Here is a 16424-nt window from a genome sequence, read left to right on the forward strand (position 1 = left end):
CTCAGCCCTGGTGAGGCCACATCTGGAGTACTGCGTCCAGTTCTGGGCTCCCCAGTGCAAGGAAACATGGCGCTACTGGAGCAAGTCCAGCGAAGGGCTATGAAGATGATTAGGGACTGGAGCATCTCTCTTATGAGGAGAGGCTGAGAGAGCTGGGCCTATTCAGCCTGGAGAAGAGAAGACTGAGAGGAGATCTTATTAATGTATACAAATATCTTAAGGGAGGATGTCAAGAGGTTGGGGCCAGACTCCTCTCAGTGGTGCCCAGCGACAGGACGTGAGGCAACAGGCACAAAYTGAAACTCAGGAAGTTCCATCTGAATATGAGGAAAAACTTACTGTGAGGGTGACAGGTTGCCCCGGGAGGTTGTGGAGTCTCCTTCTCTGGAGATATTCAGAACCCTTCTGGATGCAATCTTGTGCAACATGCTCTAGGTGACCCTGCTTGAGCAGGGGGGTTGGACTAGATGATTTCCAGAGGTCCCTTCCAACCTCAACCGCTCTGTGACTCTGACATGCCTGTTGCTGGGAAAGCTAGCGAAACGCTCCTGGCAAGGAAGCTCTCTGGTTTGCTAGAGCTTTCCAGGACTGCTGTTGGCAAGGGGGTATCCTGGAGAGGAAAGAAGCCAGTGAACAGACCTGACAAAGTAGAAATCTTGCGAAGCAGAAGCAAAATCTCACAGAAYGGTAGTGTAATCTGTGGATTAATTAGTGGGGATGATAGGATAGTATGTTGTCTGAAAAACTGGAAACAACTGTGGTGGGCCAGACAAATACTGACAGGAGAAAGGGGAGACTTCTTCATTGTGCTGAAAACCTAGTTAGCTTTATGCCAAAAATAACCAAGCTACCCCTTATATTGCTGCTCAGTCCTGTCACATGGTTGCCATTCATCCCTGCTTCTATTAGCTCTCCCTAGCTAGCAAAAATCAGGTAGAGTTTGCCTGCATAAATTAAGTGAGCATTTGGTCAGATAAAGCCATCAATAGATGCTGAAGTTTAATCTGATCCTCCACCACCACCCACCTTCTGCACTGGTCCTGGTTCACTGCAATGAAAGGAAGCATCTCAAACCACGTTCAGAGATGTTATTTGGCCTTTTGTTCCCTGTTTGCACCTATTATGCAAAAGTGGTTGTAACCTTCTAGGGGTTGGACTGACATTGGTGTTCTGGTTGGTGTTAATATATACCTTGTAAATTTTTCAAGGTGTTTTGTGACTGCATTGTTGTCACCGGCCTGAGATTAGCCAAAGCCTAGTTTTATGCTTAAATCTTATTTCCCCAGTAACTGCTGCCCGGTATGCTAGTTCAGTTTGACCTGCTATTGAAACCCTCCCATTGTTTCCTTTCACCTGTTTGGTTCCAGGCTCACACATTCATTTTTGACACTTAAATGTACTTTTAGCAGCGGGTAATGTGTCTGGAAATTCACATAAGAATTGATAAGAGTGGTGCTTAAGAGGACATCTAGAAAATCACAAGGCAGATTAGGTAATTTTGTCTGATATATCTGCTGAGTTCAGGTATGGTTGGAAGCCCTTCCGAAAAGGGGGAGAGCAGTTCTTCACCACAGCTCTGCTTTTCCAGAGCTGCACTTACCTGTTTCTACGTGTTGGGAATAGCTAAGGCTTTTGCAGCACCTCTTCTGAAACCTGTTTCTCTCAGCAAATGCAACTCTGCAACACATGCAAGCAGAGCTGAACTGAAGACATGAGACTGCTGGTGATTATATTCATTTTGTGTCTTAATAGGTGCAAAGTGAAATTCTGGAAGGTACGCTACCGATTTCTGTGTTTGAACAGAAATGAGCATTTATAAGAGAAAGAGTTTATGGGCAGAAGGGACAGTATTTACTAAAGTAAAAATGAGCTATCATTTTTGATACAGATAACAGGGTGGAAAATAAAAGAACAGATGAACAAAAGAACAGGAAGATGAAGATGATTAAAGAATCATGGGATAGATAAAAGAAGTCTGCGAGGTCATCTAAATTCAGCTCTGCTGGGATTTTTCTTGTAGGTGGTCACTCTCCTTCTGGATGTAACTGCTGCCCATCCACCACTGTTAATTACACCCCGTAGCGTAGGTCCACTCTTCTGGTGCAAGCCAAATTTCCTCTCCCTCCATGTTTCTGTATCATAAGTATTTTCAGGGAGTGTCTTGTTAGCTCTGGGTGGCACAAGTGTGAGTTCCTTAATGTTTGGTTATGTCATGAATCCTGGCTGTGTGAATTTTTGTCCCTTCTGAATGCCAGTCAGCATTCCTTCAGTGAAAATAAAATTAAGTTGCAGGAAGGAGAGCACTCTGTGTATTGACATTAGTTAATTGAAATGTGTAACTGAGCATCTGGTTTCATGGATGAAACTTGACTTCTGTCAGGTGTGTTGCTGTCTACAAAATGTCTTGCCAGATAAGTCAAGAAGCTGAGTGTAAATCACTTGTCTTCCTTGACTTGAAAGGATCTAGAGTTGTTTTAAATCTTTTAATAAATGAGAACAACCCAGTAAGTTTTAGTAGCGTAGAGGACTGTGTGTGTGTGTGGTTTTTTTAATGAGATCTAGCTCTGTTACCCTTAGAGTGCTGGCTTATGACCCTTTGGCCTGCTAATACAGCAGCACACCTCAAGGTGTTTGCACAGTTCCTTTGCTGACGGTTACCACCCCTAACAGAGCAAGCGGAGCAGAGCATGCCCTGCATAAAGGTGCTTGAGGTCAGTGTGGCATCTTAGCAGAAACCTGTCTTTGCTGATGGTTTTGTAAGCTAATGCGCAGGGCTTGGAGCTGGAGTGGGAAGGTCTGTCTTAGATGCCAAAGATATGTCTGATAACCTTGCAAGGTTGCTATGCCAAGCACTGCTTTTTGCTGTTGGTTGTTTGGTTTGATTGACCCCTTAGAGACTGAAAACCTCTCATCCTCTGAGAAAGAAAGCTTTTTTTCCTTCTAAGAAGTCCTAGCTTGTGGAGTTCACTTTGTGTGTCAAGAAGCAGGCTACTACAAGTGATTTGTATTTATGCTTACTAATATATTACTAGGTAATTGAAAATTCATTCTCAGAGAAGACCTTCTCTTCTTGCCCCTACTCCCTATTTAAAAAAACAAACAAAAAATTCCATTTCCCCTGGACTTTGGGAATAACAGTGTTTTAGAGATGTATCACGGTTTTCTTTTCACACACCATGGTCTCTTTGATCCTGAACTCACCCCATCTTTCATTTGCTATCTTGTTCCCAAAGCACCTGATGCTTTTGAATTTCAGGAACAACATCATGAAAAGATCATCTCTAATTGGGTTCAGTGCAGGCTTGTGCCTCATGTAAAATTTGCTTTTAAGTTGAGCAGCAAGAGTCTTAATAAATGACATTTAAATCTTACTTCGATTTTATTCAGGTAGGGTAGTATCTTCATAAATAATGATCTTGCAATAGGGGTCTCATTAAATCTTTATTGTTAATTACATAGGAAGTAAGGTGCATTAGATGTTTTCAAAATGAAAATGGGAGTTTTTAATAGATTCTCTGATTAAGAATATTGGTCCTCAGTACGGGATGGTGCACTGAGAAATATCACTTAACAGCTGTTACTTTAACACTTAAAGTACTGTTCTGAGGCGAACAAAACTTGCTTTCTCCCTCGCCCCTTTCAGGGTAAAAACTACTTGCTTGTGCTAATCTTAAGGAAGATACTCTCCTTTTGTAGGTTAAAGTGTGGGAGGGAATTAAGGGAAGTTTTCACATGTGTGGAATTTTTTTCTTTTTCTTTCTTTTTTTTTTTTAACATATCCAATCTTTTGTTTAAAAGGCGGCATATGTGAGACAAAAGAAAGACCCTTACTTTGATGGAGAAAGAAAAAAGGACTGGCATAACAAAGAAGCTATAAGGAGGGACTCCGAACGTGTAGGTATGTAAGATTACTATAAATACATCTCAGTATGGATCGTAAATTAGTTTGATTTTATTTGGTAGGCTGAAAGCAGAACAGCTTCTGGGTTGAGATGATGTTCCTGCCATGATGCAACAGTTATTGCAGTTAAAGCCTTTTCCCCCACCTCCAAAATAACCATCTTGGATAAAAGGATGTTGGTAACATCTTTGTACTTTTAGGATAGGTGCAGTATTGATTCTAAAAAGCTTACAAAATATAGGTACGACTGTGCATCTGATAAAAACAAGAGCTCCAGGAAGGAAGAAGTGTAAGAAAAATGTTCTAGATGATAACATTTGCAAGACTTTTATTCCATAGTCCTGGGTTTTGTCCTGCGTCATACAAAAGGGCAGCTCTTCTGAATGTGACAGCTTTGCACTGGCGTGTCTGCAAAGGCTCTACCTCCTCCCTGCAAGAGCTCAGGTTGTTAAATATACATATCCATCTGCGCTGAAGAAAGCAGCAGTGATGAGGAATTTAAACCATGTGTATTCTCCTGCTGTGAACCAAAAAATATTCCATACATCTTCCCTGGTCTTGCCATCACCCCCTTACCCCTTAGTTTTAACTTCTGTGCTTTGCACAGCTGAGTGGTTTGTAGCAAAACTGCGTATCAAATAGGATTGCTATGTACCTATGAATACAAAACTAGTAGAGGAATTTTCAAAGGATGATAAGGTGACTGCTGTCCTTCTAATATATGTTTCTGGCCAGTTAAGCACCAATTAGTAATAGTGATGCATGTTTACTTTTCATCTATCCATAGGAAATGGAGAACAGGGAAAACCTTATCCAATGACTGATGCAGAGCGAGTGGACCAGGCGTACAGGGAAAATGGCTTTAATATCTTTGTGAGCGATAAAATTTCTCTGAATCGTTCCCTTCCAGACATCAGACATCCAAAGTGAGTACTTGGTTTATGTTTCTACATGTGAAAGTTTACAGGCCTTAAATTACCACATCTGCAGGAGTGTGTGTATGGTGGGGTTTTTCGGTTTTTGTTTTTATGCTGGACTCTTGCACCTTTGTCCGTCAAATACAAGCCTCTCATAGCTGGGGTCCTGTTAGCACTGCTTATTCCTTAGTAAAGGACAGCATGCAATCATTGTCATGGGAGGTGGAGGAGGCAGATCAGAAAAAGCCTTTCAATTCCAGAGAACTTAAAATTACCAGAAACTTGCAGCCATGCACAAAAGGAATCATACACTTAACCTCAAGGTGTCTACTTCCTTTTGTCTCTCCCAGCATGTGCCAGTTTAGTTCCTGAGTCCACTGACATAGTCAGCAACTATAGCAACTAAAAAAGATAGAGCTATTTCTTTCTGTATTGGAAAGTGATATAAAGGTCTAGCTTACCTGACAAATGCCCCAAGAGTAGTCAGACGATCACTTTGTCACTAAATACCTGCTCTAGTTCATTCTTTGGCTTCTAGCTGAACATGACATAACATCCAGAGCTGCCCTCTGGAATTCTGCACCAATTCAGGGCATCTCCAATCTGGAAAATTTTAGGAGAAGAAACCAATATATGGAATATCAAAACAAGATTTGAGCAACTCCACTGAACTACGTATGAAAAAGTTTTGTCCGAATTGATGTTATCTTCATAAAAAATCTCACCAAGGGTAATGAATAGAAACTAGTTCCAGTTGAATGCTGGCTTTTAAAGTCATCTAATTTTGGACATTATCTCTTAAGATGGCATCAAACAGGATTTTGTGCAAGCAGGAAGGAGATTTTCTTTAGCGAAAGTGCTTCAGTTAGGATTGAACCTATATATGTGTGTGTGTGTATCTTGCACAAAGCTGCAGGAGTTTTTAAATACTGCGCACGCAGTATTTAAAATCTGAGGGCCTCGTTAGACATTTGAAAGAAAGCTCATTTTGTTTAAAGTCGTTTTGGGTGGTGAATTCAACATCCACTTTATTTCCAAAGTATAATTTCCAGAAATCAGGTTTTACAATTAGCATTAGCTGCACTTTTGAGAGATCACCACCTCTGTTGCCACAGTGAACTAATCAAATACACTATCCTGACACCCTTTCTCAATGTATAYTCATAAACTGAGTGGTGAATACAGCTCCATAAATGTTTTAGGCACGCAGCTGAAATGTTTAAATATAGAGATCAATCAGGTAACTAAAGAAGTTTGGTCAGCTTATAATCAGCATTCTAGGAAATACAGTTTGCGTGTTCACTAACCTAAATTCTGCCTGGCCCCCATTTTTGCGGGCTGCTGTGGGCTCTCAGAATTTAAGCTTTAGACAATGCCAGTATTCCCTCACTTGAGGGTTTAATATACTGCCTCATGTTCCCTAATGTTTCACGAAGCTGCTGACTCCTCATTGCTAATTCTGCTACTTAAACTTTTTAAAAACGTGAAACTTCAGGCTCCAGTTCCCCAGTTAAAATTAATAAGTGAAGTGTCTGGGTCACCAGCAATTTAAACAGATTAATGATACCACTGCAGCTGGTTTTGCTTGTTTCTTGACACACACTCACCCAGTGTAGCAAGCTGTAAYTGTGGAGGCCCCAAGGAGAAAATAAACAGCATGTGTATAATGGATGCTAGGATTAGCTAGGAAAGGAACAGGCTTATAGATAATGGAGATCTGGAGTAAAGGAATTAATGATTGAAAAGGTCTGCTGTGCCTTCCCTGCCCATTTACAAAAAAAAAAAAAAGAAAGAAGTACTTGAAATGATATGTTCCATGTTATTGGGCACTTGATGAAGGCAATTTATAATGAAGTTTGGCTGAGATGAAGTCCATAAAGAGCGCTATAGAAAAGTGAGCCATGTGTTAGAGCACTCTTRTTTTACCTAACCTTTTACTTCATGGAAGAGGGAGTGGAAACTTTGTAGCCTGGGAATATGCTAACAGGCAGAGGGGAGTATAAGCAGAAGGTGAACTGGGGRAAGCAATCACCTGCCCTGTCCCTTTACCCACATGTGAATTTGGCTGCTCGTGCRGTAGCATCTCAATTTCCAAGCTTTGTGGGGGCCACAGCCGGGTTCTCCCAACAGATGGCCTGGGGAAGGACMGAGAAGCAACCAGTGTATTTGCAGAAGCGGGTGAGGTGCTGGAGCAGCTGTGCGTTAGCAGGCTCTTTCTGCCCTTGCTCGAGTTCAGTCCCAGAAGAGCAGTGAGCCCCCTTCTCTGTATTAGCTCTGACGGGCTTTCGCCTTCGCTGGAGGCGCTGCCAGCTGGGATGCATCGCCTGGCAGGGTCCGTCTCCCTTGACGTTTCTGAACATYCGTGCTCCTCACTGATCCAGCTCACCTCTGAATGTTTTGTGTGGTCCTATATATTATGAATAGTGTTTCACCTCTCTCTTCTCTTAATCATGGAAACCTGGGGAGGGTAGGAGGGAGACAGATCTGCCTGGTGCACATGTAAGATGTATGGCCTTTTCTTTCAGGGGTTATGCATTCCCCTGTTAACACTTTCTTTAAATGCTGCTAGGTTTTTAAATATTAAATGCTAATCTTACAAATCTTCTAAAGCAATTGTAGATGTGATAACTGGAGGGAAACAGCTTCTCTGTGTGCTTAATAGTGGTAAAAGCTGAAGTTTGCCACTTGTTAGAGCTGTTCAGAAAATGAGAATTCTAGTTTAAGAAAGGCAAGAAGAGGTTTTGGCACTTTTGTTTCATATGTTAACAGAATTATAGCCAGTAGCTGCTTCAGAAGAATGTTAAGGTTGCAATGTCAAGGGCTGGATGAAAGCAGTCCATGCAGCTTTATTTTGTGCCTCTTGCATCTGTGTGTTGCAGCTGTAGCCTGCAGGCTGTTGGCAGCACCCCAAGACAATTCATTAGACCCAGAGTAAGGTACTGTCCTTTCACGCAGGCACCACAGTCACGGGATTTATTGAGCATGTATATGAACATAGGTGCATCCTTCTCCTTTTCCTGAGAAAGGTACCAAGAACGAGCTGCTGCTGTCAGAGCCCCTTTCTTTCCCATCTGTCTTTCTGGGAAGCAGGGAGGGAGTTACGTGCACGCCTGCACTGCACTGTGCATGTACTGATAGCCTAGTTAACTGCTTGGGAGGAGGGATGCAGCAAATCATCTCTAGTGCATGCTATGCAGTCGGTCTGGTTTTGTGGCTGGGACGTGACTGGAGTGTGACCTCCTTCACCCAGCGGTTTAAAGCATGCAGCCTGCCCTGCTGGGGATGTTGGCCTTTAATGTGTTCTAAAAGTCTCTACTCACATGATCGCCTCGGTCTGCGTTGCGCTGAATGCAGCACAGGGCGCTGCGAATATAATAGATATCTGTCCCCTAGCTGATGGCTGCTGGGTATGGTTTTTTAACTGCAGTTGCTCGTTATATGGCCTTAGATCTTACCTGTTTAAAACATTCAAACTCCACTCTGAAGGTCGCAGCTACAGGAAAATAAACAGTGCTCTTATTGCAGTAGTTTGAATTTTTGTTCAGAAGACTACTTCAAGAATACTCCCACAAGGCAAGGGAGCATTACCTCCATTTCACAATTCAGGAGAGATTAACGGAGTGGGGAAATACCCACAAACTCAAGGGATCCATAAGGGGACACTGCACACCTGACTCTTCAGCATTATCCAAGTTATGTAGTGCTTTGTTTTCAGAACCCAGCTTTCTTGACTCCAGTCTGCAGAACTGGTCCATGGTATCAAATTAGACCCACTGCAGAATGAGGAAAACATACCTGGTTGTTCAGGAAAAGTCTGATTTGAATAACTTGTCCAGCATGACAAAGGAGGTCTGTTACAGAGCTTGGGGGCTGATCTACTACTGAGGGCACTGGGTTTTCTTATTGAGCTGTTTTTTTACCATGAGATTATCCCACCTCTTCCATCTCTTGTTCACAATGTGTGTATCTCACAAAATCCTACTTCCTTTGTATATTTTTTTTTAAAAAAATGCTGGATGAATGTTATACAGGTGATTAGTGACTGGCTTCTCTGAAAAGTGGGAATAAGTGAGCTAGATCAATGTATTGATAGTGCCTAGAACAGAAGTGACACGTTCAGCTTTTGAAACCACTTTGTGCATAGAAATTCCTCTTCCCGGTGATCTTTGAGGAGTAAGGATAAGATCTTAGAAGAACAAGTAGTTTAGACTTCTGCATCTCGAGCTGTAATCAGCCCTTTCTTTAAAAGCAGCTTCAGCACATGATAGATCCTTCTAATAACTGGTGTGAAGTGCTACTTGCTGGCAATTAACTGTTCTTGTTTTGCACAGAATTTTTTGGTCTGGTAAAGTAGATCAAGCCAACAATGTCTTAACAAGTGTTTTTTCAGGTACCTTGCATCAATTTGAGTTGTAGAAAATGAGTTACTTGATGGTAATTAATATGAAAGTGCTAGTGTTTTTTTGGCACCACCGTTGACCTTATTCTATCTATGTCCAGCTGCAAGAATAAACTGTACCTGGAGACGCTTCCAAACACTAGCGTGATAATACCGTTCCACAATGAAGGATGGTCCTCCCTCCTCCGGACAGTGCACAGTGTCTTAAACCGCTCCCCTCCTGAGCTGATAGCAGAGATAGTGCTGGTGGATGACTTCAGTGACAGAGGTATGATAACTTGTATGTAACATCTCTACCTATGTTTATCTAAGTGGTCAAAGAACTTGCAAATATTTATATAATGAATCTTTGAAAAAACAAAAATCTAGCAAAAATGAACACATTCCATATTCAGTTTGTATTATTTTAGCCACTGATGGCATCAGTGATGCTACCTTTTGAACAATGTGGATAAGCAGGGAAACTGGTTAAAGAGCCTGTGTAGCCAGTTGATCAAGGTTAGGTGTTTGACATTGGGCATCATAAAAATAGTTCACTCCTTATATCTAGCATTTTCTTCTAAACACAGAAAATTATAAAACTAGCCTTGATAAAAGGCTTCCACCCTGGACTTTTAGCTTGCTGTTCTCCTGATTTTTTTTTTCTGCTCCTGAAAATCTTTAATGTGAAAAGTTTTCACTTCTTTCCCATGCTGACTTGCAATGAAGCCTGAAATAGGGAGTGTAGTCTCAAGCAGGAAGTAGTCATTGGAATTGGGCTTAAGGGTGTTGCATGTGAAGACATATAATTGCTGGCATAACGCATCACCAGCAAATGGAACAATCGCTTGTAGTTACAGCGGCAACTTGTAGATATAGTTGCTGAGTTTACTTGCACTGTAGCAGAATGGTAAGAGATCTTATTCTCTGAACTATTTACATGCTCTGTGATTTATAAATTAAGCTACAGCTTAGTTTACATCTTGAGATAAAACATATGCAGTTTGCACCCTTGTTACAGTGTAAAAAGGTAATCAAATGAAGGAGAAATGAATGCTCCATTCTATAGACATTGCATAGTTAGAAAGATCATGTGTAATTTGAAAGTCTGTGGAGCAGCTGGTGTTATCCTGTATTGAAGAGGGTACAGTGACTTTAAGGGTTTATAATCAGATCTAGCAACTCTAATATTTTTCTCCATTATAATTACTAGGAATATTTATCTTCTTTATTATGAGCTGCAGAGTTCAAGTCCTACCAGATGAGATTGCACAAGTGGGAAAAGCACTCTACAAGGATGCTAAAGGATACGCCTCCAAAAATCTGATTCATAGGAAGTAGTAGCTATGATTGATTCTGAAACTCATAAAATGAGCTTGGAAACAAGGTAGTGAGTATTTGGTGTTCTGACCCATGTTGACTTTTAGATAAGCCTTGCCCAACAGCTATAGTATTTGTTCTAAAGTACATCTCTTATTAGCTTGCAAGGAAGGCTTGCTGGTTTGAACAAATCAATCAGTTATATGAAATAGATATTTCTTTTTGAGACTAAGCTGAGGTGTGGGGGAGCGGGGGGGGAAACACCCTCCCAGCAAGGTCTCTTTATTTTCACTCAGTCTAGAAGCAAATTAGACAAACTCATGCTGTAACCAGAGCTGAATTGTGCAAATAACAATTTTTTTCTGGGAGAAATGGAAGTAATGAGATCTGGTTTCCTGTGGATCTGTTTTCCTTGTTCTCTAGATGTGGCCTTCTGACCAGGCCAAAGAGAGCACTTCCCTGGCTCTCCCACCTCTGCGCCTCATCAGTCTGCCCACGTGCTCTTCGTCCAGCTCACTCTCGCTCTGTTCCACCAGCCTCTGATAAGATGCAAACTCTCTCCATTGGTCATCCATCTTTCATACAAAGGTTGCAAGAAACAGCTGAGATTAATTTGTATGCAGCATCTATTTATAAATGTATATAAAAGACTGCTTGTATTGGACAGTGAGCTAAATTGTCAAGGGAGCAGAACAACAGACAGGCATGCAGAGTGATAATAACCTTTTTCAGAAACCAGTGTTTTCCTGCTAGCTTAGTTGATCTATGCATGTTGGGACAATTACTGGTTAGGATGAAACATTTTCCTTTCCCTGCTGTCATTCATGTATCTGCATAGTGGTGTTTCCTGCTGGCTGCTTCTGCTTTTCCAGCAGTCAGTATTCTTCCTTAGCCACACTGGAGTTGGTTTCCACATGCCTCCCAGAGACTAGATAGATCCCTAGTCTCCAGGAGGCAAGAGCATTAAAAGTTCTAAACGCATGATCTTGACTTGAAAGACTGGTTAGGAAATTCTGTTTTTAATTTATGCAGTGTGTGTATTTAAAATAAAATAAAATAAAAAAGCTGAGAGTTGAAAACTTAACACCTGAAATGAACTGTGGGAAGGAGCAGAGGCTCCAGCAAAGATTTTACTACTTGTGTTGTATATTTGAAAAGGCCACTTTCTTGGATTTGGACTCTGTTAGACTGCTGCTCTGGTTATCTGTTTATCTCATGATTAAATTGAGCGGGAACTGAAGACCCTGTGTCCGAGTTGATGATGATCATCACCACCGTTCCACAGAAACAGTGAGCAGTAAATAGACTGTGGAGCAGTCTCTTGGTTTTCTTTGCAAATCATAAGTGATTAGTCCTCTGCATTAAGTCTGCCAGGTGGAGTGCTAAATTTGTTTCGCGTGCTAGTCCCACAGATTTGTTACAGCATCTTTCTTCTGAAATTACAGAACCGCTGTTGAACATAGCGATARCTGGAGGCCCCATTTGAGATCAGAGAGGCACAGTAACAACAGTAAATGTCAGTGTCTTCCCCAAAGAGATCAGTAAACAGTCACCATAAACTCATACTGAAAAGGAAAAGATGAAAAGGATAATTGCACACTAAAAATATATTATTCATTGTTTTATGGAGTGATTACTCTGACAAGATAAAATATTGGATATACTCTGCTTGTACCTCATGGTGACCTTTCACTTGAAGGTTGTCTAAACATACCTCTAGCACTTTTAATAACTCTTTTAAAACCTTGCCTTCAAAAACTTGGCTATCCCTGGCAAGCAGACTATATCCCACTTGTTAGCATTTTTTGTGCTGCTGGCCTGTGATGGGGTTAAACTTGGACTTTTTGCCCAGATGCCCTTGAGGTTCTCCTGTTAGTGTTGCTCTCTTATTCTGCTAGTTTCCATAGGTGGCGATAATAGTGCCGGTCCCTCAGCCTCTTTCAGCTGTGTATCTAATCAGTTCTCATTCTGTGAAATAAATGTGAAATAAATCTTTATTTCAGATAAAGTAAAGAAGATGTTACTAATAGAAATAAGAAATGTGGAAACCTGGCTACTGCACACGGAAGTAGTTTGTGTTTTTCCCTGGCAGATGTTGTTTTCATCCATTTTCAAGCTTGAGAATAAGCAATTTTTGGTGTGGTTATGAAGAGGGTTGAAGAGTCAGCTGATATAGTGATATGAGAGTGAAAACCTAGATTTCTAGGTTAGCTGGTGGCTGCTGTGGTCTGCAGCATTCCCGAAAGGCAGCTGCATTGCTTTACATTGTTGGTGCTCTCAGATGAATCATCATCTGGAAGTGTCAACAGCTGTTTATTTCTTAATTTGTTCGAGAGAGACAATTCTGTGACCTTTAGCAATAAACATTTTTCAACCAAAAAAAGGCTATCCTGGTGACAGTAAATCTTAATAGCAAGCAGCAAAAGCTTTCATAGTCATGTTTTTTAAAATGTTTCCGTTGTTTTGTATTTGAAAATTGCAGTGTGCTGGTACAACTTGCTGTCTGGATTTTTTTTTTTTGCATGCCTGTAATATAGTGTAAGTGATCAAAATCTATTCTTATTTCAAACAAATTTAGTGCTGGATTCCACATCAGCTACATTGCTCTGGGAAAGGCTAGCTTAGGTGATCAGTCTGATGTGGTACAGTAGTAACATTCAGTTTGCCTTGAGCTGCAGACCATGTTGTCACCTCCAGTATTTTTTTTCTGACATTTGGCTCTTCCTTTGTCTGTGGGGCTTCCCTATGTTAGACAAGGTCTTTGTAATCTGGGATGGGTTAGCTTAAAAGAAACTACACATCATCTGCCATTGTTCTCAATGGGCTAATTTTATGGAGCTGTTTCTGCGTTCTCTAATAATGGTCTCTAGTATCGACATAGCGTTCCCAGTAAGACTGCTATAATAGCATATGTTTTTCCCCACAAACTTAGTTGGGTAGTCTGTGATGTAAGGACTTTCCTCTCATGACCATCAGCATTAAATAAATGAATAACGGGAATTTAATGTACAGAAGAGTATAGGTTATATTAGAGGGATGCACCAGCTCGGAATATTGTTAGAGAATAAGACTTAACCTGCCCAGTGTTGTCTGCCTCTTCCTGTTCACTACTGAGAACTGCTAAAGACCCCCAGACTGACCTCCTCAGATTAATCTCAGTTGTTTCAGGGGGTCACAGATGATAGCATCAATTCCTCCAGATAAGCAGTAATTAGAATGCAATGCACGTGAATTATGACTTTAGAGTGTCTGATCATAACAATGCTTAGCTGTAGTAGCCCTGTGTGCATTTGTGGCTTCACTTATTTCTATAGCTATTTAGTTCTGATCTCAGTTAAATTAAGCTCTTTCATATGCAGGCTTGTGGGATACTAATTATATCCCTCTAAGCTTGTTATCATCAGAGTGGCCCTAAGTAAACTGAAATTCTTTTTCTAATGTATATCAATTTTCTCCTAGGGACTGTCAGATGTGAAATTTGTTTGCTTTTTGATTATTTGATTATCATGCTGTTGACTGGTGAGTGAGTAAGCGGGTTCCATTATATCATAAAAACAGGAGGATGGGAGGAGAAGTTGAAACTTGGGTCAGTTTGTAACATTGCAGATTTTTGTATTAGCTCTAGCATTTTATCGTTGCTAGTGGATGATGGATATCAGACAGGCAGTTCATGGTGCTTCAGGGGCTGCTTCAGTTCTCTAGGCCAGCAATTTGAATCTGGCTATGGTTGTAAGAAATCAAGATATTCATCTAGTCACCTTCTGTCTTCTGCAAAATGGACTGTGGTCTCCATCTAATTCTTGTAACTTGCAGACACTTGTTGCATAAACCACCCTTGCTTTTGCACAAGCTTCTTTGTCATTCTGGAGCTGAATCCACCTCACTGTCCATTTATCTAGACCATACTTCATCAGTTTGTCCATGAGGATGCTATGGGAGCCAGTGTTGAAAGCCAAGATGTCTCTTATAAGTAAGAAAAACTCCAGAATGAGATAATATGGGAAGAGTAAACCTAATTAAATGGACTGCACAAGGATATCATATGCCCCATTGCCTAGTTGCCTTGTCTAGTCATCAAAAGGTAAAACAGCCTAGGGAAAACTAATACCTCTAAAAACTTAAAAGTAATTGTTTGTATTTGTCAGTTTGTTCCAGGCAAATATACATCAGGTATTTTCAGCCCTTTCTTTAATGTAAAACATGATAGGTTTTTACTTTTTCACCTTTTGCAGCAATTGAAATTTTTAAATTATTCAAGACGCTGTAAGCTTACTGTGTGCTAGAAGGCTGTAACATAATTGCTGAACATCATTTAAAAGAAATATCTTGCCATGTACTTCAAGTTAGCCATGTGCAGAAGAAAACACATATACCACACAGGCGGTTCAGAAGTACCTCGAGTAAATCTCACTTTATGACCTACCTTGATGGAAATCGGTGATTGTGGCTCACTGTTTAAATTTCATACATAAGTCGCATTTCAGCATTAGGTTATTTGCATATTGACTGACAGCCTGTTCTTACTCTTTTTTAAGACTACTTTTGTGTAAATGACAGTGTTTTAGAACAAGTTTGTCCCTTGTTAAGGAACAAGAATCATAGCATCCATCATCACTAAAGCTTTTGTACGCTTATATGCAAAGCACTATGTTAAGACAGTAATAAAGTTGAGTGTGGCAGCACTGAAAATACTGGAGTCTCCGAACATCAGGATTGTTCTGGAAATGTTAACTCAGCCGGGCCGTCTGACTTGCGGCTTTGTGCGTGTGTACAGTGGCAATGCGTGAAGCCTTAATATCCTGCTTACGGTAACTGGTCAAAATCTGCACCTGYGATTGAGAGGCAGTAACAATTTCACCTGAATTAATTAAACATTTTGAACCCAACAGGACAGTGACATTTGTGAAATCAACCTTCTGGCCTTTCGATAAAGCCCGTAAGTTTTAGGATCCAGTTATCCAAGAGGTATGCACACAGTTATGCTTGATTTGGAGGTGAGAGTTTTGTGATGAGCAGGGTGCACGGGTCTCGTTCTGCCTTGGGGACGGTTAGGGAGGCTGCAGGTTTCAACTTCCTCTTTCCTCCAACCCTACCCTGTTTCCTTGAGCCTCAATTTAATTGGTGAAAACTCTATCTGTTTAGGAGTCCTGAAATATTTATTTTTCCACCCATTTTGAATTTTTCTTATTCTTGCCCCACCTTAATTCACTCTTTCAGAGGTGTGTTTTTTCAGCAAGACTTTGTGTATTTAGAGTTAGAGCTGCTGTTTTGTGTTTGGGAGACACCTAAGCGTTGTGAGCCTGGAAGGTCGCGTGCCGCTTGCTGCTCATCTCCGGAAGGCAACGAGAAGCCTGTAGGTGTGTTAGTGAAGGAGTCCAAGGAGTGTTTTCTCTGAGCAATGCCACCTGGATTTCACCTCTTGCAAAGATTTCACTTTTGACCAAGGTTTTGCCCCTTTGTTTGCCCTCTTCCCTCGTGTAGGGTCAGCTCCCCTTGCCTTGCCACTTTGTGCTTTCTCCACGCATTTCTGCAGGTTGCTTGGAAGTTTGCTGTAGGGGAGAGGGCTGTAGTCCCGGAGCTTATCTGCTCACTGAGTGTCAGAGGTGGCCACAGACAAATCCCCTCTTTCCCTTTCAAAGACAAGTCCCTGTGAGGTTTTAAATCTCTCTTTATGTTGCGGTAAAAGCAATTCCAGAGGTAGCCGTATGGCACAATCTGAATGGGAAAACAAATGTGGGTAAGGCTACTTGGCTGAACCACATGCAGCATAATTTGGTCTGAAGGGCGTAAGTCATTGTAAGTGGTGTACTGAAAGGGAAAGGCGAGGGATGATTAATGTGTAATTTGGTGCAGGATCAGGTATGTAGCAAATACAGCCCTGTTCCATTAACCACATCTGCCAGACTTT

General features: G+C 41.2%; 1 protein-coding gene across 2 annotated transcripts in view; it reads left to right on the top strand.

Annotated features, from left to right (window-relative positions):
• GALNT10 (polypeptide N-acetylgalactosaminyltransferase 10) overlaps positions 1 to 16424 on the top strand; it is an 82174-nt gene that overhangs the window by 33331 nt on the left and 32419 nt on the right. For both annotated transcript variants that reach the window (XM_026066657.1, XM_026066658.1), the window contains exons 2-4: positions 3799 to 3898; positions 4689 to 4827; positions 9319 to 9485. In XM_026066657.1, coding sequence (XP_025922442.1) covers positions 3799 to 3898; positions 4689 to 4827; positions 9319 to 9485 — 406 coding nt within the window. The remainder of the gene's footprint in view (positions 1 to 3798; positions 3899 to 4688; positions 4828 to 9318; positions 9486 to 16424) is intronic.

The sequence above is a fragment of the Apteryx rowi genome, unplaced genomic scaffold (assembly GCF_003343035.1).
Source record: "Apteryx rowi isolate R43461 unplaced genomic scaffold, aptRow1 scaffold_245, whole genome shotgun sequence".
Classification (NCBI taxonomy): domain Eukaryota; kingdom Metazoa; phylum Chordata; class Aves; order Apterygiformes; family Apterygidae; genus Apteryx; species Apteryx rowi.